Source organism: Vipera ursinii, assembly GCF_947247035.1.
Source record: "Vipera ursinii genome assembly, chromosome: 7".
Taxonomy (NCBI): Eukaryota; Metazoa; Chordata; class Lepidosauria; order Squamata; family Viperidae; genus Vipera; species Vipera ursinii.
In genome coordinates, this window is record NC_139521.1 from 39,160,448 (window position 1) to 39,181,398 (window position 20,951).

The 20,951-nt window shown below is 39.8% G+C and overlaps 2 protein-coding genes across 2 annotated transcripts; one reads left to right on the plus strand and one right to left on the minus strand.

The window, feature by feature from the left end:
- The first annotated feature begins 1,400 nt into the window (after positions 1 to 1,400).
- RPL7L1 (ribosomal protein L7 like 1) lies at positions 1,401 to 8,923 on the plus strand. The gene is made up of 7 exons (XM_083367366.1): positions 1,401 to 1,455; positions 2,185 to 2,293; positions 3,537 to 3,700; positions 5,398 to 5,535; positions 6,438 to 6,547; positions 6,650 to 6,864; positions 8,450 to 8,923. The coding sequence occupies exons 1-6, from the start codon at positions 1,403 to 1,405 to the stop codon at positions 6,856 to 6,858; spliced, it is 783 nt and encodes a 260-aa protein (XP_083223492.1). The 5' UTR covers positions 1,401 to 1,402; the 3' UTR covers positions 6,859 to 6,864; positions 8,450 to 8,923.
- Positions 8,924 to 13,207: 4,284 nt separating this feature from the next.
- On the minus strand, positions 13,208 to 17,906 carry MAD2L1 (mitotic arrest deficient 2 like 1). The gene is made up of 5 exons (XM_083366890.1): positions 17,768 to 17,906; positions 16,410 to 16,556; positions 14,943 to 15,063; positions 14,007 to 14,110; positions 13,208 to 13,635 (listed from the first exon to the last, which is right to left on the minus strand). The coding sequence occupies exons 1-5, from the start codon at positions 17,838 to 17,840 to the stop codon at positions 13,463 to 13,465; spliced, it is 618 nt and encodes a 205-aa protein (XP_083223016.1). The 5' UTR covers positions 17,841 to 17,906; the 3' UTR covers positions 13,208 to 13,462.
- Between the last annotated feature and the right edge of the window lie 3,045 nt (positions 17,907 to 20,951).

The following is a 20,951-nucleotide window of genomic DNA, read 5'->3' on the forward strand; positions in this document are numbered from 1 at the left end:
GTTGCTTCTTGTCCTGCCTTAGGGCGCTTTGGAGAATAGCTTGACTCCCCTTCTTTGTGGTAGCCCCTGAGATATTGGAACACTGCTATCATGTCCCTCCTCGTCCTTCTCTTCATTAAACTAGACATACCCAATTCCAGCAGCTGTTCCTTATATGTTTTAGCCTCCAGACCTCTATAATCATCTTTGTTGCTCTTCTCTATACTCTTTCTAGAGTCTCAATATCTTTTTTACATCGTGGTGACCAAAACTAGATGCAGTATTCCAGGTGTGGCCTTACCAAGGCATTGTAAAGTGGTATTAGTACTTCACTTGATCTTGATTCTATCCCTCTGTTAATGCAGCCTAGAACTGTGTTGGCTTTTTGGGCAGCTGCAGCACACTGCTGGCTCATATTTAAGTAATTGTCCTCTAGGACTCCGAGATCCCTCTCACAGTTACTACTATTGAGCAAGGTACCCCCTATACCAGGGGTAGACAACCTTGGCTCTTTTATGTCTCATGGACTTCAACTCCCAGAATTCCTGAGCCAGCCATGCTGGCTCAGGAATTCTGGGAGTTGAGGTCTACGAGTCATAAAATAGCCAAAGTTGCCTACCCCTGCCCTATACTATACCTGTGCATTTGGTTTTTCTTGCCTACTTTTTCCACCATTGAATTTCATTTTGTTAGATAGCACTCAGTGTTCAAGTCTGTCCAGATCCTCCTGTATTTTAAGCCTATCTTCTGGAATGTTGGCTATTCCTGCCAGCTTGGTGTTGTCTGCAAATTTGATGAGTTCCCCATCTATCCCCTCGTCCAAAGTGTTGATGAAGATTTCGAAGAGCACTGGGCCCAGAACAAAGTTTTACAATTTCTCTCTCTACTTCCTACTGGATCTTGTTGATTGGCTCCACGATAAACCACTTGAATTGTAATTTTATCTAATCTGGACTACCTCTAGATCAGAGGTCTTCAAACTTGGCCCTGTTATGACTTGTGGACTTCAACTCCCAGAATTCCTCAGCCAGTGTGCCTGGCTGAGGAATTCTGGGAGTTGAAGTCCACAAGTCATAAAAGGGCCAAGTTTGAAAACCCCCTGCTCTAGATCTTCCGAATCGTTTTAGATTTGTATAACCCTCAGATCCGGTAGGCTGATGCTTTCTCAGCGGATTTCAATGGAGAAACGCCACTTTCTGCCTCCTCCTCCGAGTTTTCCAAAGCAATCCAGAAAAGTCCCTTTCCGCATTTTTCAGATAATTATACCAGGTATTTTTTTTAAAAAGAACTATTACTATAAATTGGACTAATTAAACCAAAAAAGGACAACCTAACGCTTCTTTCCAAGCCGAAGTTTCATGGGAGACATTTTACGACTCGAATACGAAGCGTTTCCTTCACCTTTGCGGCTGTCAGTTTGCGCATGCGCGGTACCGTCGGAGCGAATATCCGGGAAGGAGCCATGGCGGAGCTTGAGTGAGTTTTCATACGTAGGGAAATCTGTTTCCATCTGCCGGGAGGGCGCAGTTTTAGAAAGTTTGCGGGACTGTATATTCGTAAGTAGAGACTAATGAGAACGGTGGGTGAGTTTTCGCTGAATCGATAGAGAAAGACCGTTGCGGGAAAGTCTTGATTTCTTAGAAGCTGTGCCTGGATTGGGATGGGAACCTTTAATGGACCAAGATTTTGAACGGGTCGGGCAGGAAGGAGAAACAGAGTAAAGTTGTTTGACTTTAAATGCTGGTTTCTTCGGAGAGAAAAGCAGTAGATAAATCCCTGTGGCAAACTGGATCAAAGAAGTATGCGGATCCTAGTGCATTTAACTATGATTTCGATGTACCTTCCTTCCGAAAGGAGAGTTTAAATATAGAGCCTATCATACTATGTATTTTATTTATATATTTATTTTATTTTAATTCCATTTTATATCCCGTCCTTCTCCGAAGACTCAGGGATGCTTACAAGCTTAGCAGTAGCCTTCATTCTATGTATATGCCTGCTTATTAGGGCTTTCACACACACACCCCAAGCGGCATTATTACAAAGTCAGCTTACAATTCAAGTATGCACCCAATGGGCATTAGTGGGACTTCAGGGGTTCTTGCTAGGTATGAAGGTCTGTTAATAATTGTCGGTGGGTGTAAAATAGTTGCTTTAAATACAAATGCACTGAATTGCACCAAGTAATAATTGCTGTTTCTTTAGGCCTCCAAAGAAGATTCCTTTGGTACCAGAAAACATCCTAAAGAAAAGAAAGGTCTATCAGGCAATCAAGGCCAACCAGGCAAAGCAAGCTCTACTTGACAAGAGAAAGGTAAGGGTCACCTAATGTAGGCCAAGCCACGTTAATAAGACTGGTAAGATTAATAATAATAATAATAATGATGATGATGAAGAAGAAGAAGAAGGAAGAAGAAGAAGAAGGAAGAAGAAGAAGTAGTAGTAGTTGTAGTTGTTGGAAGAGTCTGGATTGCTTTTGGCAGAAATATTCTCAAATAGCAGGATTGTTTGGGACTGTGAGATTCAGGAGAAGGAAACGCCAGAGGATTTTTTAAAAAAAAAATCAAATTCAAAAGAGATGTAATATGAATCAAGATCTAAATTGTATCATGCTCTTTTTCTCAGTCGGTTTACAGGAATTGATGCCATATCTGATAGGTTGTGTAGTTTCTCTTCACCTTTTATGGCTCCCTCTCCAAGAATAGATGGTGTCTCTTGTCATTGTTGTCTCTTGCAGATTGTTGCTTGCATTTCACAAAGCTTAAATAAACACTTCCTCTTTTTATGTTCCTTATTTATAAAAACCTCGCTATAATATTTTTCATGAATCATGGTGGTTTACTGAGATCCAATTTGTTATAATTAGGATCATAGACTAGAACTGGAAGACTCTAGTTCTCACTTAAAAATGAAAGCTTGCCAGTCACTCTTCTTTCAGCCCAATTCACTTCCCAGTGTTGTGGTAGTAATGATGGTGGAGAAAGGAGTATTAGGTATGTATACCACCTTGCATTAATCAAAATAAAAGGCAGGTCAATAAAAGTCACTGCATAAATAATGTGGTTGAGTGTTATGCCTAAGTGGTGTATTTTCATAAACATACAGAATGCTTTTTAACCATGTAATTTTTGCTATAATAAAACTGTTTTGTTTCATCAAAATCCAGGCATATTTTATTTTTCACTGGCCCCATTGTACTTACTCATTTATCCCTTATCTAATTGACTGTAACTGTTAACTCTTAGATCAGAGGTCCCCAATCTTTTGGGCACCAGGGACTGGTTCTGTGGAGAAAAGTTTTTCTGTGGACCAGAGAGTCTGTGGGTTTGTGTGCTGCCTGCATCCCACGGATGGGGCTTTGCTTGTTTGTGTGGACGTTTTGCTGGCATGCCGCGGACTGGTACCGGTCCACGGACCAGGAGTTGGGAACCCCTGCCTTAGATCACTATCATTGGAAGCTTTTTGAAACACTTGGTTCTCTTTAAAACTGCAGCATATAAATAGCAATGCAGTGATTTAAATATATGCTTTTAAAAAAACTTATTTTTGTTCTTTAGCACCAGAGTGGAAAACAGATCAGATTCAAGCGCCTTGAAGTTTTTTTGAGAGACTCTCAGAGGAAACACAGAGATGATGTCCGTCTGCGGCGCATGGAACATAAGCCTGGGCAGATGATAATACCTGATGGACACAAACTGGCATTTGTTGTACGAATTGCAATGTAAGGAACACTTCGTTCTCTGTAGAATTATTTTAACAGCAGTTTGCTGCTACTGCTTCTAAATGAATAAAAATAACATTGTGAAGTAAGGATAGTATGTTCTCACCAATCAGGGATTGTAAATTAATTATAGGGTGGCTCCTTCCTGATGAATTTACATACTTTGGGGAAGAAAGCCCTCTCTTGATAGTTGGAGTTGTTAAGAACTGGCAAGGAATTTATTTACAGTATTAAAATTACAGATGGCTACAATCCATTGTTCCGTATGTAACAGTTCTATTATATATTTTATTATATCTGGCTTCATTGCTATAAGAAATGATTTCATTTGAACTTGTAGAGTGCAGACCCACTTGCTCGCATAAACGGCTACTTTTTATAGGAGTACTGAGTTTAGAATATTGGAGAGCATTCTGAATAGTAGAAAAGGTGACGAATGAGTAATACAGAGACAAGCATCTCACCTACCTAGCTCCAGACTGAGCATCTAATTCCTAGTGCAGCAGTATTATCTAGTGATAGCACTAAAGATTATTAACTGGGTACTTGATATTGAGTCCTCAGTTCTAAGATTTATACACATTATTTAAATATAACTTTCTGCTTTTTGGCTTTTACGATATCAGACCTTCAAGTTGGGCCATTTTATATCTAAGTTGATGCTTTCTGTGTGTCTTTTAACTACAATTTCTAAAATGCCAGATGACATGGGGAAATTCTTTGAGCTGGAGTCTCAGATCATTGTACAGTATGAATTTGAATTTGAATTTTATTGAATTTATATACTGCCCTTTCCCGTAGGACTCAGGGCGGTTTACAGGGTATATAAAACATCAATACAAAAATTAAGAACAATTAAAAAAATTAAATTAAATCCCTGAAAAAAATATAAAACCCCAATTAAAACTCAGCCTGGGCCGAAAAGCTCGACGAGCCAGGTCTTCAGGTCTTGGCGAAATGATCGAAGGTCGGGGGCAGTCCTAAGCTCCACGGGCAGCTGGTTCCAAAGGACAGGCGCCCCCACAGAAAAGGCCCTCCCCCTGGGTGTTATCCGGCAGCATTCTTTTACCGGCAGCACCCTGAGAAGGCCCTCCCTGTGGGAGCGCACAGGACGAAGGGAACTTGCACCAGCTGAAGCTTCCCGAGTGGTCCTCAAGGGCAGCCCCATGTAGAGAGCGTTGCAGTAGTCTAAACGGGAGGTCACGAGCGCATGAGTGACTGTGCATAGGGCATCTCAGTCCAGATAGGGTCGCAACTGGCGCACCAGGCGAACCTGGGCAAAAGCCCCCCTGGTCACGGCTCCTATGTGATCTTCAAAACAGCCGTGAATCCAGGAGGACACCCAAGTTGCAAGCCCTATCAACGGGGGGGGGGGTAACACCTCACCCCCCATCGTTAAAGATGGAATAGTCTGGTTAACCCGAGATGCCGGTAAGCACAGCCACTCAATCTTGGCAGGATTGAGACTAAGCCTGTTTCTCCCCATCCAGAAGTTAAGGAAAGGCTTGAAACCTGAAAACAATCACTGCATAAGTTGTATCAAGACATCTATGTCTGAGAATTAGCTATTGAATTAAAAGGAATTAGTATTGTGCACCATTGACAGATATCTGTGTTATTTTGTTGTTGTTGTTGTTGGAAAATTCACTCCAAGATGCAGATTTGCCTAATGACAACATTTACTTCTGTTGATTTAGAATTAAGGGAGTCAGTCCTCGAGTGCGACATGTGATACAGAGGCTGAGAGTAAGAAAGATTTACAGTGGCACATTTGTTAAATTGACACCAGCTTCATTAAAAATGCTGCAAACGGTGGAGCCTTATGTGGCATGGGGGTTAGTATGTAACATTTTTATTACATAGAAGTATGATTAGTAGTGATGCCTAAAATGGATCATAACATAGGTCACATTTTTCCTCACTATATATTTGTTTTTCTAAAATTAAGTTTTTGAATCATGCTGTACCTCTGTTGCCTTTGGAAAAATATGATCATCTGAAGGCTAAACACTTTGATTTAAGTTAGCCAAAATAATGAATGAAGTATAATTATACAAAGATATGAATGTTTAGTGATTATTGCCAAGCAATAAACTGGAATATGTTGTGCAAAATTTGAATACAGTTGTTTTTATTAATGTTTTAATAGTATAGTGTTCATCTTGGTATTCAAATGCTACTAATAGGCTATATTTATTATTTTTATTATATATGAATTATTTGGGATATCGCACATCTTCAAATTTGAATCATGGTAATAAATTGATGGAACAGTCCAAATTTTAGACTGCAAGTGCTATGGCATCAGAAGGTTGACATATTAAGCTGGCAGAAAGAAAATAAGAATGGAGATGATGATGTGCATGTTTTTGAAAAGGACAATTTAAGAAGAAATTCTCACAATTGTTTAGGTTGTTTATAAGATATAAAAATGTAATGTCTTAAAAACAAAAGCTAGGTAGGAAGAATATATAGTATAGTACTTTCTCTTTTGGATCAGTTTGGACAAATAATTCCATTAAGGATGTCATGATTGATTGATTGATTGATTGATTGATTGATTGATTGATTGATTGATTGATTGATTGATTGGGACTTATATGCCGCCCTATCTCCCGAAGGACTCAGGGCGGCTAACAACAGTAAAATACAAGTAAAAATACAAATATTAAAAATTAAACTATATCTATAGCCCCATTTTGTTATTTTCAAAATTATTATTATTATATTTACACAGGTATCCCAACCTCAAATCTGTTCGAGAGTTGATACTGAAACGAGGCCATGCAAAGATCCAAAATAAAAAGGTTGCTTTGACAGATAATGTTCTGATAGAGGAACATCTGGGTAAGATAACAAATGGCATGGGATATTGGGACTGTTTATTTGCAATCTGGTGAGGATTGAACGGTATTTCATTTCTAAAATGCTTTTTTCCCCTCTCCGTAGGAAACCATGGTATTATTTGTCTGGAAGATGTTATTCATGAAATTTACTCAGCTGGAAAGTACTTTAATGAAGTCAATAGATTTTTGTGGCCATTCCATCTGTCTGTCGCTCGTCATGCAGCCCGTAACAAAATGGGATTCCAGAAAGAGATTGGTAATCCTGGATATCGAGGCAATGATATTAATCAGCTCATACGTCTTTTGAACTAGATCCAGGTAGGTACTGCAATGTCTTGCCAATTTTGGGTTCTGAACTCGGCAAGTTACAGCAACACTAGATTGATATGTCAGAAATAACCTTAAAACGGCACTGGTTAACCATTTCTGCCAAGAAAATACAAATGTGTTTGTGGAGTGAAAACAGTTTGTTTTTTTTTACTCGTGGCAATGGATTCTTCCTAAAAGTACACTTGTTCAGAAAGATAGATTAGCTAAATCTCTTTCTTTGGTATGTTCCATTAGCCTTCCCCATCCTTGCTTCTTCTGTATTTTGAATTATAGTTTTAATAATACTGATTATTGGTTTTGTTTGCTGAGTCCAGGCAGATTAGATAATAAATAGCCAAATGACTCAGTAGGGTGGTCGGTTATGAAGCAGAACTCTAGAATTGTCCATGCAAGTCCCTGGTTAATGATGGCAGTTGGGACTGGAATTTCCATTGCTCAGCGTCGTCGTAAAAGTGCAACATCTCATGACCATGCTGCTTAGTGAAGGAAATTCCAGCATTCCTGGTTGCCTTTGTTAAGCAAATCACTATGGGTCATTTAAGCAAGGACATCATTTAGTTGCCATTCTAACCTACTGCCAGCTTTCACATTGACTTTGCTTTTAGGAAGGCAGCAAAGGTTGCAAATGGCAGTCACATGACTGAGACATGGCAACATATTAGTTGCGAGCTGGGCACCAAACTTCCAGATTGTAATCATGTGACTGTGGGGACACTGCAACTGAAATAAATACAAGGATTGACTCTAATCACTTGGTTCAACACCATTATATATGTCAATTCATTGAACAAGTGATCATTAAATGAGGACTGTCTTTATTCTGTTATCCTCACATGTCATGAAGATCCGAATAAGCCAAAAGCAAGAATATCATAAGATTCAAGTCAGGGCTATTCTATTGTGTTCTATTGTGTATAATTCCAGTGGTATAAATCCCCATACCTAAGGAGCTGTCTCAACCCACTTGTGCCAGCAGAAGGGGCTTGCTGTGGACCCTTTTGGCCAAGAAATTCTGGCTGACAGGGTCCAGAAGTGCCTTTATGTCTTGGCTCCCGCTCTCTGGACATTATACCTCTTGAGGCAAAAACTGCTTCCACCCTGTTAGCCTTTTGAAAGAGCCTTAAAACTTGGCTCTGTTGATTGACCTGGGGCCAGATGGGAGTATGCCACTCTGGAGGTGTTTAATGGATTAAAGAGAAGATCCCACCTCCACCCCACTGTATACTCCCCATCTTAACTAATTCTGTTAATTGTAATGCTATATTTACTGTTGTAATGTTTTATAATATTGCTTTTTTTCTGTTGTAAGCATCAGGCATGTGATAGTGATATGGACAGCATATAAATTTAATAAACTATAAAATTATGTAAGTTCCATTCAAATGAAATGTATCCAGTTTTAACAACTACTGTTCGTTCTTTAAAGTTTGCGGTATTGAGCTAAAATCACATCTCACTTGTAACCTCCTTTAAACTTGCTTTCAGTTCAGTTTTAAGATATTTTCTTAGCATTTCTTGTCAAGAAGTAAATGTCATTCAGATGCTTTTAAAAATGACCTGTACTGTTTTTCAGATAAGTGTTTACAGAGGAAATTCTGGAAGGCATCTATTTGTACTCCATGATGTACATTCATTTTCCAGAAGCTTCTCAGATAATATGTCATAGTTCTTTCATAATTGGAGGAAGAAAACAAAGGTAATGGAGCAACTAGGCTTCAAGTGAATAGATGTGATCAACAACAGCAAAGTGTGCTTATGTGTACTGAACATGGAAAAAGAATTTATAAAATCTCAAGACGTCAACAAATTTTTGATTTACAAATATGTAAAGGACAATGGAGAAAACTTAAAATATATAAACTGAGGGACAAAGAGTACAACCTGGTGTATACAGATTTCCCTACATGTGTGTAAATACAATTTATATAATATTATTTTATAAAAGCAATTATAAAATATCCTTTTGAGAGTTAAAGCTTTTATGCTTACAGCAAGGTGGGCAGCAAACAAATTCAATAAATAAAAGATAATAAAATACAGCTATTCATTTTCTTTTTAGCAGCTTCTTTCAGCTTATATTTTTGGTTTTTCCTCCCTTGCATTTTATCTACAACTCACTTCTACATGTCAAACACAAGGCCCGGGGGCCAGATCCGGCCCATGAAGTGGTTTCATGTGGCCCGCGAACCCATCCTGGAAAGTGAGGGAACGGCCCCCGCTGCCTTGGCCCCGGCCCAGGTCGGCTGGGAGCCAATGTACAATTTCGTGGTGGCCATCTATGCTGAAACGCATTCAGTCTTAGCTCCACAAGGCCATCTGGAAACAGCGAGGAACCAGCCCCTGCCGTGTCGGCCCTGCCCACTGGGCACGTATCACCCTTTGGTGAGGAGGTATCACCCTTTGTGAGGAATGAAGAAATGCACCATTGCCTGGAAGTGGCCAGCATATGACCCTGCCTACTTCGGGCAGGCTAGGGGCTGGGCTGCATTGCGTTTCTCTTCAGATTCATGTCACCTGGCTCAGCCTCTCAGCACTGAGGAGAGCACCCCGCTGCCTGCCAAAACGGGAGGCTGGGGGCTTGGCAGCATTGCGCAGGTAACATTGACTCTCATGCTGCTCATCGCATCCCCTCCCACAGAGCCCACCAAGCCAGATATGTGAAGTAGGCGAGGGCCATGTGCTGGTCACTTCCAGGCAATGGTGCATTTCTTCATTTCTCACGAAGGATGACACTTCACCAGCTGTGTTGCTTGCCTGTTTTTCTCCCTCCCTCATCTCAAATATTTTCCCACCACTCTTAGGGAGGGAGGGAGGGGAGGGTCTGAGTTAAGTCCTGCCTTAGTCCTTCCCTGCTGCCCTTTCACCATCCCCTTGCCCCCTCCTCCTAGCCCAGACATGTCAAACACAAGGCCCGGGGGCCAGATCCGGCCCGCAAAGTGGTTTCACGTGGCCCGCGAAGCCATCCTGGAAACAGTGAGGGAACGGCCCCCGCTGCCTTGGCCCTGGCCCAGAGACCCTCCTTCTGCCAGAGACCCTCAGATCTGTCCCACTCCTGCCCAGGACCCCATAGGCACCCTTGATGCGAACGATGTAGAGCTGGCCACGCCCACTCAGTAGGCCATATGCACTCTAGCCACGCCCACCCAGTAGGCCACGCCCACCCAGGCCACACCCACCCAGCCCCTTGAGGGCAACCGCAATGCTGATGTGGCCCTCAATGAAATTGAGTTTGACACCCCTGTCCTAGCCTATCCTGGGGTGTCTCCCATCCTATTGCTAAGGAACCTTTGGATACAGAGCCAGGTCTCCTCACATGGAGAGGGAGTGGGACTCCCTCTTGATTTTGCCCTCGTACCCATCGTGAGCAACCTGGCTAAGGAGAGCAAGCACAGCAGCAGCAACCTTGAGGAATAAGTGCAGCTGGACACCCCCTTGGGGAAGTGGGGCTGGGCTTAGTGCCATGGGTGTTTGAGGGCTGGGCATTTGACCTCCGTGCCACCGTCCAGGTCCCCCCCCCCCTACCGCATAGCCTGAGAGGAACAGTGAGGCTCCTCCAGTGGACCATGCCTTGACACTTGCCCTGGTCCCATCTCCTGCCAGAGACCCTCAGATCTGCCCCACTTCTGCCCAAGCCCCCAAAGGCACCCTTGACATGAATGATGTATAGCTGGTCATGCCCACCCAGTAGGCCACACACTCCAGCCACGCCCACCCTGGCCACGCCCACCCGGCCCTCTAACGGCAACCGCAATGCTGATGTGGCCCTCAATTAAATTGAGTTTGACACCCCTGGCCTAGAGCATGGGTGCCAAACTCGATCACGTCGACATATTGTGACTTTTTTGCCTTTGTGGAACGGGTGGGCGTCATGCATCTGGCCCATGGGCTGCCAGTTTGACACTCCTGGCCTAGAGTGTTTTTGTTTAATGCTTAAAAAGTTTTCTATGCGGCTTCATTTAAATCATCCTGGGTTTTTCAGAATTCAAAACAAAAGTATTTTCCCATAGAAAGGATTCTTATAATTTGTTCCAAAACCTTATTTCAAGTTAATCTGGATCTTAGATCATTTGTAACTTTCTAGAATCAAAATTCTAATCACCCTTTTGCTGTTTATTCCCAAAGATTTTTAAAAATGTTTTTAAGCTTCTTGTCAACGCTGCTAACATCGAACGTTATTGCTTGACAAGAGATGAAGTAGAACAGTTTAAAACTGTTTGCTAAGGATTGAAGGAGAGTCACCTGCTGCAGTAAAACCTGTTGATTCAAAAGTTTGGACTAATTGAAAAGCCGTTAAGCAATTTCTAAGTGATTAGAAAAGGAAATATGTCCTTTTGAAAGGTATCAGTCTTGGTTTAAGTAAAAGATGGCTTTCCCTAAGCACCCAGAGCTCTAAAATTTGTAGAAGATTGCTGTCTACTCACAAGGAGAAACTATGTGGAATATTTGTGGGTGATCTCAAGTTCTCTCTTTGTCTATTGTTTATTTCTCAATAATGAACTGCTTTCTGCATAGCCATATTCAAATTGCCAATTCTTCCCTTAAGTCCAGGATTCAGTTTTCATACATGATCTATTTATAAGGTAGATTTATACCATTCCAGTTGAAACAAATGACTACCACCTTTTGTATAGTTGTTTACATATGCTAAAACTTATTTGCTCTATTGCAGTAGTCAACACTGGAATATTTATAACATTTTTAACTTGCAGGATGTGTTTGTATCCAATATGCAAAATCAAATATAGTCATTTGAAAAAGAAAGTACACCCTCTTGAGTTCTGTGGTTTTAGGACATATAAAAATCATCTGGTCCTTAGCAGTTTTTAAAAGAAGGTAAATACAACCTTAGATGAAAAACAACACATGACATACCAGGTCATCATTTATTTTACAAAAAGAAAGCCAAAATGGAGAAGCCATGTGTCAAAAAACTTAAGCAACTGGTTTGCACAAACAAGCAAAGCCCCATCCGTAGGATGCAGGCAGTACACAAAACCATGCACTCTCAGGTCCGTGGAAAAACCTCTCTCCATGGAACCGCCCCCTGGTGCCCAAATCGGTGGGGACCTCTGCCTTAGTACGTTCAGTAACTTGTAGAACAATCTTTAGCAGTAATAATCTGAAGCGACCGTTTTTTATACGACTTTTATCAGTCTCTCACATTGTTGTGGATGAATTTTGGCCCACTCTCCTTTAAAACTGCCTCAATTCATTGAGGTTTGTGGGCATTTGTTTATGCCCAGCTCTGAGGTCCTGCCACAGCATTTCAGTTGGATTGAGGTCTGGACTTTGACTGGACCCTTGAAACATCTTTTAGCCATTCTATTGGAGATTTGCGGTGTGCTTGGGATCATTATGCTGTTGTATGACCCAATGTCGAATTAGCTTTAGCTGTCGGACAGATGGCCTCACATTTGATCCAAGGATACTTTGGTATTCAGAGGAATTCATAGTTGACTCAATGACTGTATCGTGCCCAGGTTCTGTGGCTGTAAAACAAGCCCAAATCATCACCCCTCCACCACGCTTGATGGTATGAGATGTGTTGTATTTTGTTGATATGCTGTTTGGTTTTTGCCAAACATCTGGTTTCATCTGTCCAAAGGATAGTGCTCCAAAAGTCTTATGATTTGCAAACCTCTTAAGATGTGCCAAGCTCTTTTTGGAGAGAAAAGGCTCTCTCCTGGCAACACTTCCAAATAAATCATACTTTTTCAGCCTTTTTCTAATTGTGCTGTCGTGAACTTTAAAATTTAACATACTAAGGCCTGTAGAGTCCGAGATGAAATGTTCAGATTTTTTGCAATTTCTCTGAGTATTGCATGGTCTGACATTAGGGTGAATTTGCCAAATTGTCCACTCCTGGGAAGATTGGCAACTGTCTTGAATTGTTTCCACTTGTGAATAATCTTCCTCACTATAGAACGATGGACTTTGAATTGTTTGGAAGTGGCCTTACAACCCTTCCCAGATTGATAGGTGGTGACAAGTGCTTTTCTAAGATCATTGCTGATGTCTTTTTAGACCAGCAAACTCCTAAAACTTCAGCTTTTATACTTGCTGAGGATGATCAATTGATCAAGGGCACTTGATTAGCACCTTACTACTTCGCCTCTTCATATCTAAGGAAACAGTAAGGGTATATTAGTTTTTCACAGATGGTTTCTCCAGTTTTGCTTTCTTTTTGTAAAATAAAATACGGCGTCATGTGTTGTTCATCTGAGGTTGTATTTACTTCAAGAACTGCTAAGGACCATAGAGTGTACTTTTTCACATGACCATTACCTGTAATACAGCTTTTTCACTTCAAACAAATAATTACCTCACTAATTAAGATGACGAGACCAAATAAAAATTATGTATTTATTTTTTTAAATAAAAATGACATCATACATTTTATTACATGGAAACCACTGAGAGAATTCAGTTGTAATATTGAAAGGACAGGATTCTAATCTTAGTGTGTATTTACAAAATGATGCTGCAGCTCAGATAACCAAGCTGGTATTTTGAAACAACCTTAATCACTATTGGATAAGGAATCTTACAAAAGGCTACGTATACATATACAATGCTCTTTCCTAAATCACAGCAAAGTGTCCTTTTTGTAGGCCACCATACTGCTAACTTTGTGTATTGTAGTTGTAAAAGAACGAAGTCGAACTTCTTCCGAATTAGTAATGAACTGTGGTCCTGACTCCTCCCACTTTTCTGGAACATCCAGTTCTTTGTCTGTGAATATGAGCAAGTCAAATGCACCTGGAAGCACAGATGAATAATTATTTTGCTACATTTGCACAAATCTGGAATAAACATTTAAACATGTATAGCTTACAGTAACAAAAGAACCAATTATGATTCGTTATGATCCTGATTTATGTGATCCCAGTTACATAAATCATGGGAAACCACCAAATTGTAATTCCTGAACTCTTCTATTGTCCCTTGCCCATGTATGCCACCTAGAATTACTTGTCAGATGTTACTTGTTAAATATGACAAATATTGCAGCTTTAATCAGCTTCGTATTAGCTCAGCTGGTTTCCAGGCACTTGGTTACAGGACTCATCCTTTATGGAATTTTTATGAGAATTACAATTAGTGCGTGTGAATATTACAATATTACTTACAGGTAGTTTCTAACAAAGGAAGGAATGTCACTGTAGCTGTTATTTGTCTGATAATGGATTTGATTTCATCCTGTATAGCTTTCTGAGATTTCTGCCTTGGTGCACTAAAATAGGAATTAAAAGTTCTCAATGTAAAAGAATATCAAATATAAATCAGAAGTATTATTTATTACTAATATTGATTGCAGGCACAATAAACTAACTTCATAAATGATTAACATCCTATATAAGAAGTTCAGACAAGCATTACAGTCTGTTCTTTCTGTACTTTTCCTAAATTATCTGACCCATCTGTAGCAATTATAAACTTTACAGCTAAATCTAATAACTTAATATTAAATCTAATAACTGCACATTTTGGCTACAGTATTAATTATGAATTCAATGTGTTATTTCTCTTCTGAACACTCTTTCTGTGCTATTATTGAGACAAAAACCAGGTAGTACAACTGATAACGTGTCAATATTTGTGAAATAGCTTTAAGATTCTTACTCTGGTAGTAAGACAAGATATACACCAATTAGTGAACAAGAAGGCTTTGTTGAGTGGGGATCTATGTAAGACCCAAATAATGTTGGAAACATCAGTGAAGCAAAGCCTGTAACATGGAGAAGGGCGGTATACAAATTAAATAAATAAATAAATATACTTTTGAGACAGCAAAAACTTAGAATAAGAAATAATGGGGGGCTGTTAGGCTTTTAAATGGGACATAATCTTATGCAGAATTGACTTGGGAGGCCGGCGTGTGGTGTAGTTGGTTCACATAGTGTGGTGGGATGGAGGGTTTGTTGTCACTGTGTGTTGGGGGGAGAGAACAGGGGGGGGGAGGCTCAGCTAATCTCAATGTACACATGTTGTACTTTGACAATAAAGGATTATTATTATTATTATTATTATTAAAAACAACCATTGTTGGAAACAAATATACTTACTTTTCATTTTTTGCAGTTTTGTCGCATTCAATATCAAATTGCCATCTTTCAAGAACTTCAGTGGTTTCCTTACTAGAGATCACTACCACTAGCCTCTGAACAAGGCATTCAAAGAGCCATTCTAAGAAAAGCAAGAAGTTAGTTGCCTGAATTCTACATATCAGAAAGTGTCAAATACATGGACACCTTATCTGTCAGTCTTGTATCAACCAACAAACCAGGGCTTATTTAACAAACCAGGGCTTAGTGTGCCAAGTAGCAGAGAAAATTCAAAATACAACACAAGACATTCTTATCTACCCCCTGGTATAGTTGGACCATTCTCCTATACACATACATAATATTGCATTGCTTGACTCTGGGATGAAGGGAATGGCTAAAATGGTCCATCCCAAATATCTGAGATGAGCTGGAAGATTTTCTGAGGACAACTGAAAAACATAGCTACAAGGCAGGTAAGCCTGCTATTTGTGTGTTCATACACTGGAATTCAGAGGCAACTAGATTACAATAGATGAGATTTCCTGAGCACTCTCTTCTTAGTCTTAGACCTTGGGGGCCTGCTTGATTTTCAATGAGCTTTAGCAAATGAAAAGGCTGATAAGATGCCTAGAGCAATGCAGATGGAAAGCAAAAAGCAAATGCTTTAGGTATATCCTTCAGTGATATGTCTGCCCTATGGATCAAGAAACCTTGTTTATGAGTAGTTGACAAAGTGGGCAAAGAAGCTTTCCCTTTTTTGGTTTGTATATTTTTAGTCAAAAACAGAAAAATAGTAAGTAATATAAACAAAAAGCAATGAATAGAATAGAAATAGAAAATTGGATCAATTGTGACTGGACACACGTGGAATTTATCTCCAGTGCATAAGCTCTCTGTACATAACCACCACCAAAGTGATAAATCATATATAAAATGAGGAGAAATATAGAGTACACACATACACATACATACAGATAGACATTATTCTACTTCAGACACATGCAAAGACCTAGCAAGAAGATTCTAAAGCTGGTAAGAGGGTGGAAGTAAAGAAAAGGATTAGCAGCAAGGGGATGGATGCAGTTACAACAGCAATGAGAGCACAGTTGGAGCAGCTGAAACACCAGGTTAAAGTAGATTGTTATGAAAAAATTATATCAATGCTAAGAATTGACAGTAGCTCGATGGCACATAATTAGTGGAGTAAAATGTGAACAAATGAATTGATAAGCCAACTTTGAGAAAATACAAAAGTGCTCCAAAAACAGATCCTAGGATTGAACAGATACACTACCATTTAACCTTACAATGACAATGTGGATTATATGGAAAATGCAATAGATAGGGTTAAATGACCCATATTTTAAAAATCAGCATCTAAATGTACTTAATTACTTGTGCTTTCTTATTCCTATTATATTGTAACTTCATATAAACATTGCAGAGCATCTGAAAATTGTTGACCCTTGATTAAAAAAATCATACCTTTCAGTTGTTCTACAACATTGTTCAGATAATTTTTAAGTTCAGTGTCTGCAGTAACAAGCATGGTAAGCCCATATTTTTGAACTCTTGTAAATGTTTCAGCAGGATATATCCCACGTTGATATAAAATACTGTTGATACCATAGGCTAAAAGAACAAAACATACAGGCAGTACTGTATCTTATCTAAAAAGAAGTATTATAATAAAGAATTATGTCAATTAATATTAGCAAGCTCAAAGGTATAACATTTAATACAAATGATACATGGCTGAAAAAGTTATTTATTTTGGCATTTGAGACCTTATGATGGTCTACTACTTATAACCATTGTGTTGTTTAAATACAGGGATCTACAATATGAGTCAGTTGTCAAGCATCGGATCATGTGACTGGGGATGCTGCAATGGTTGATATTTGCAGCATCCTGGAGAACATGTGATCCCCTTTTATGACCTGACAAACAGTCAATGGGGAATCCAGATTCACTTGACAGTTGTGTTACTAACTTAACTGCTGTGATTCACTTAACAAATATGGCAAGATCACAAAATGAGGCAAAATTCATTTAACTGTCTCACTTAGCAACAAATTTTGGGCTCAACTGTCATAAGTTGAGGACTACCTGTATCAAGGCATACTACACAAAATTTCAGATTCTGTATATTGCACCAAATCCTAGGGCATTCTTTCTCATGTCTAACAACTAATTATTATATTTGGAGGAAATAAAATCTGTGCCTTAGAACTCAAATGCAGCCAAGATGCAGACCCACAACTGAGTGTCCCAAATCTCCATTAGATCTGCTCTTCACATTCATTTTTGTTAAGCTTATTTCTTTCCTAGTGAGGCCGAAGTTATTGTCCCTACAATAGTCTCTCACGTTTGAGTATAAACTTCTACACAATTAAGTAGTGAACTTCTTTCAAACTGCTTTAGGCCCTCTCGGGGCACATTTTTTTTTTTGCCCTATACTGCAAATTTAAGTTCCTAGCATTTTGCGCTCATTCTGCAGAGCTAAGTCGGACGCAGTTACTAAAAAGGATAACTCGCAGCGATTGAAGGAGGAGGAAAATATAGTCAAAAAAAAAAAGAACGGACCGAGCGCAGCACCCTCGCAATGAGCCCCCACAGCAACTGGGAGTCATTCCTCCCCCCACGAGTCTGAAAGGACGAATCCGGCGCCCCCGAGCCCATTTATTCGAGAGCAAATTCCACCGGGCACAAAAGGACTGGTGGTCAAGCACCATCCCTGGGAATAAGCCTCGCAGAGCAGAAAGGAAGCAGGAACGATGCGGGTTCCGGGCTTCTCACCGAGCTGGCTCCCATTCTCACACCAGCTTGCCTCGGTTACTCACAGAAAAATTCCGCCACCGTCTCGGCGCTGCCCCGCAAAGTGATGCCCTGCTCCCGGCTTAGCTGTTTCGCCATCGGCGTCCGGAAGAGTGAGAGCGAATTCGGCTGAAACTGACAAAGAAGAAGCCCTTCTTTAAGCTACAGGCCCAAGGCAGGAAACGGGAGACGTCCCGCCACCTGTTTGAAATGTAGCTCCACCTCCCTCACTTCTCGCGGGAGTACAAGCGCTACTGCGACCGAGCAGCCGGGGAGGGGCGTATGCGCTCCTTTTTGACGTATCAAGCAAGGAATGAATTTCCACGCCTGGGTTATTTTATAGGAATTAGTGCGCAAGCGTGAAAATTTGGCACGCAGAAGGGATCGGGCTCAGCTATGTTCGCTAGTTTGGGGAGGGAGTGGGGGGGGGCTGTTTGTTCGTGTTGTGTTTTGCCTGGTGCTAACTTTCTCTCGTTAATTAGTGATTTGAGAGATTGAGAAAAGGACCTGCCTCTTTGCAGTGTTTTTGTTTAATCATTGAATGTATCACGGGACTTACTAGAAGTCCCCCAATTGATAATTTTAAGTAATGTTTACAAGTTAGGTTTGCTTTTCAATGTGGTTAGCACTTCAAGTGCTTATTTATTTTCATAATTTTCTGCTTTAATTTTAAGAAGCTGCTTTTGTAATAACTTGATTTAAGTTTATTTGGGATCCTTATTCATCATGAAGGTAGGGATTTGTTTTTAGTGTTGTTGTTAGTTGCGAAGTCGTGTCCGACCCATCGCGACCCAATGGACAACGTTCCTCCAGGCCTTCCTGTCCTTCTACCATCTTCTGGGATCCATATATAGGCTCACACCTACTGCTTCAGTGACTCCATCCAGCCACCTCATTCTCTATCGTCCCCTTCTTCTATTTACCTCAATCTTTCCCAGCATTAGGCTCATCTCCAGTGAGTCCTTCCTTCTCATTAGGTGGCCAAAGTTGAGTTTTAGCTTTAGGATCTGGCCTTCTAAAGAGCAGTCAGGGTTGATCATCTCTAGGACTGACTGGTTTGATCGCCTTGCAGTCCAAGGGACTCGCAGGAGTCTTCTCCAGCACCATAGTTCAAAGGCTTCAATTCTTTGGCGCTCAGCCTTTCTTATGGTCCAACTTTCACAGCCATACATTGCAACTGGGAAGACCATAGCCTTGACTATGTACTTTTGTTGGCAGGGTGATGTCTCTGCTTTTTAGTGTGCTATCTAGATTTGCCATGGCTTTTCTCCCCAGGAGCAAGCGTCTTTTAATTTCTTGGCTGCAGTCCCCATCTGTGGTGATCTTGGAGCCCAGGAAAATAAAATCTGTCACTACCTCCATTTCTTCCCCATCTATTTGCCAGGAATTGAGAGGGTCAGATACCATGATCTTGGTTTTCTTAATGTTTAAATTTCAACCCAACTTTTGCACTCTCCTTCTTCACTCACAACAAAAGGCTCTTTAGTTCCTCTTCACTTGTTTTTAGTGGACATTTTAGTGGACATTTCTAAAGTTTGGCATAAGAAGAATGGAAATTTGTTCCACTCAGATTGAATAAATGCCTTCATTCATAAGGGTAATGACTCTCCAGAGTTTTAGGTAGGTTCTATTGTCACATCTATTTTGAAAGGTCAGGAATTAGAAATGTGATACTTTATTTTATTCTACAAGGCAAGTGCCACTCTGCCAAACCAAAACATTAGCAAAAAGTTAGTCTACTAAATTGTATGTAGCACTGATACTGACTTAAATAAGCAGACATAAATCAAATAATTATTTGTTTCTTAAATTTAACTTGTTAGCTACCAATGTGTTGATCTGATTAATAAATGTTGGATTGCCTTGGTTAATATGCATTTATAGTTATTTATAGTTATAGTTATTTCGTATTTCTTCAGATTGATATTTTAAAGTTTCAATGAATTTTTATTTTTATATTTTTTAATCTCTCCAGATATCTGAAAAGGGTGAATCACTGGCAGATTCAGCATACATAGATACAGTGACTACTATAATCTGGGTATTGTAGTTCTAATAAATCTGGAAAGAACTTGGGGAAGGACATTAAAGAGATCTTAACTATAGCAGCTACTTTCTATTACAATGAATAAATTTAAATTTTTGTTTCCCTCACAAAGTCCAAACTTAAACTTTCAGAACGCAAAAAAAAGATCTACTGCTTAGCAAGAGATTTGAGGGAGGGTGGTAGCTTTGTACATGAATTACCACAAGATGGCAGTACTTACCTAGAAAATGTTTCTGAGATTTCATTATAGAAAATTGAAGAAAAGTTAGGGGAAAACTTTGAATTTGAGATTCCAAAATAGACTTCAAACTTCCTCAAATGTTGATACAAGATGCAAAGTAAATAATTTCAAGAAAAAAGTATTACTGTACTGTATTTTCCTGGAAATTAATTAGATTGTCCATTTGATTTAATCTTGAAATAAGTAGTATTGTTAGTCGCAGACTGCAATCTGAAACTTAATTTGAACAGCAATATATTTTATATAGTTTTTTATTTTTTTTTAATCCTCTGTTTTAAGTTACCTGATTAAAAAAATGAAGATCTTGCTTGGTTTTTAAGAAGAAATCCAGAAACTGTTGAAATATCTGGATGCAAAGGGTTTTGAATATGTCTCTGACCTTTACATACACTGCTACACCAAGAGCCTTGGTGGAGCAGTGGGCTAATGCCTCCTTAAGTAACACCAGGTGCCTGCAATTATTGCAGGTTCGCATCCCACCAGGCTCAAGGTTGACTCAGCCTTCCATCCTTCCAAGGTAGGTAAAATGAGGACCCAGATTGTTGGGGGCAATTAAGCTGACTTTGTAATAATGCCGCTTGGGGGTGTGTGTGAAAGCCCTAATAAGCAGGCATATACATAGAATGAAGGCTACTGCTAAGCTTGTAAGCCGCCCTGAGTCTTCGGAGAAGGGCGGGATATAAATGGAATTAAAATAAATAAATAAATAAAAATATCATAATATTGAAAGGGTTGTAGATACAACTGCTCATCTGTTAATTACATATGATATGCTGAAAACAATCTTAACAAAAAAGCATAAAAATACAAATTTCCTAGCCAGACATTATCTGATAATGGCCTGGTTTTAACTAGATATATCAGTTCTGAATTGCATCTTCTATAACTGAACTACGGTGAGTATGGGAAAGGACTCTTAATA

Coding starts and splice junctions, on each gene's coding strand:
- RPL7L1 (XM_083367366.1), top strand. CDS start 1,403: ATGCGCGGTACCGTCGGAGCGAATATCCGGGAAGGAGCCATGGCGGAG. Junction 1,456..2,184: donor GGAGCCATGGCGGAGCTTGA/GTGAGTTTTCAT, acceptor CTGTTTCTTTAG/GCCTCCAAAGAAGATTCCTT. Junction 5,536..6,437: donor GAGCCTTATGTGGCATGGGG/GTTAGTATGTAA, acceptor ATATTTACACAG/GTATCCCAACCTCAAATCTG.
- MAD2L1 (XM_083366890.1), bottom strand. CDS start 17,840: ATGGCGAAACAGCTAAGCCGGGAGCAGGGCATCACTTTGCGGGGCAGC. Junction 15,064..16,409: donor TGTTGTAGAACAACTGAAAG/GTATGATTTTTT, acceptor TGCTTTTCTTAG/AATGGCTCTTTGAATGCCTT. Junction 13,636..14,006: donor TCCTTTGTTAGAAACTACCT/GTAAGTAATATT, acceptor CTGTGCTTCCAG/GTGCATTTGACTTGCTCATA.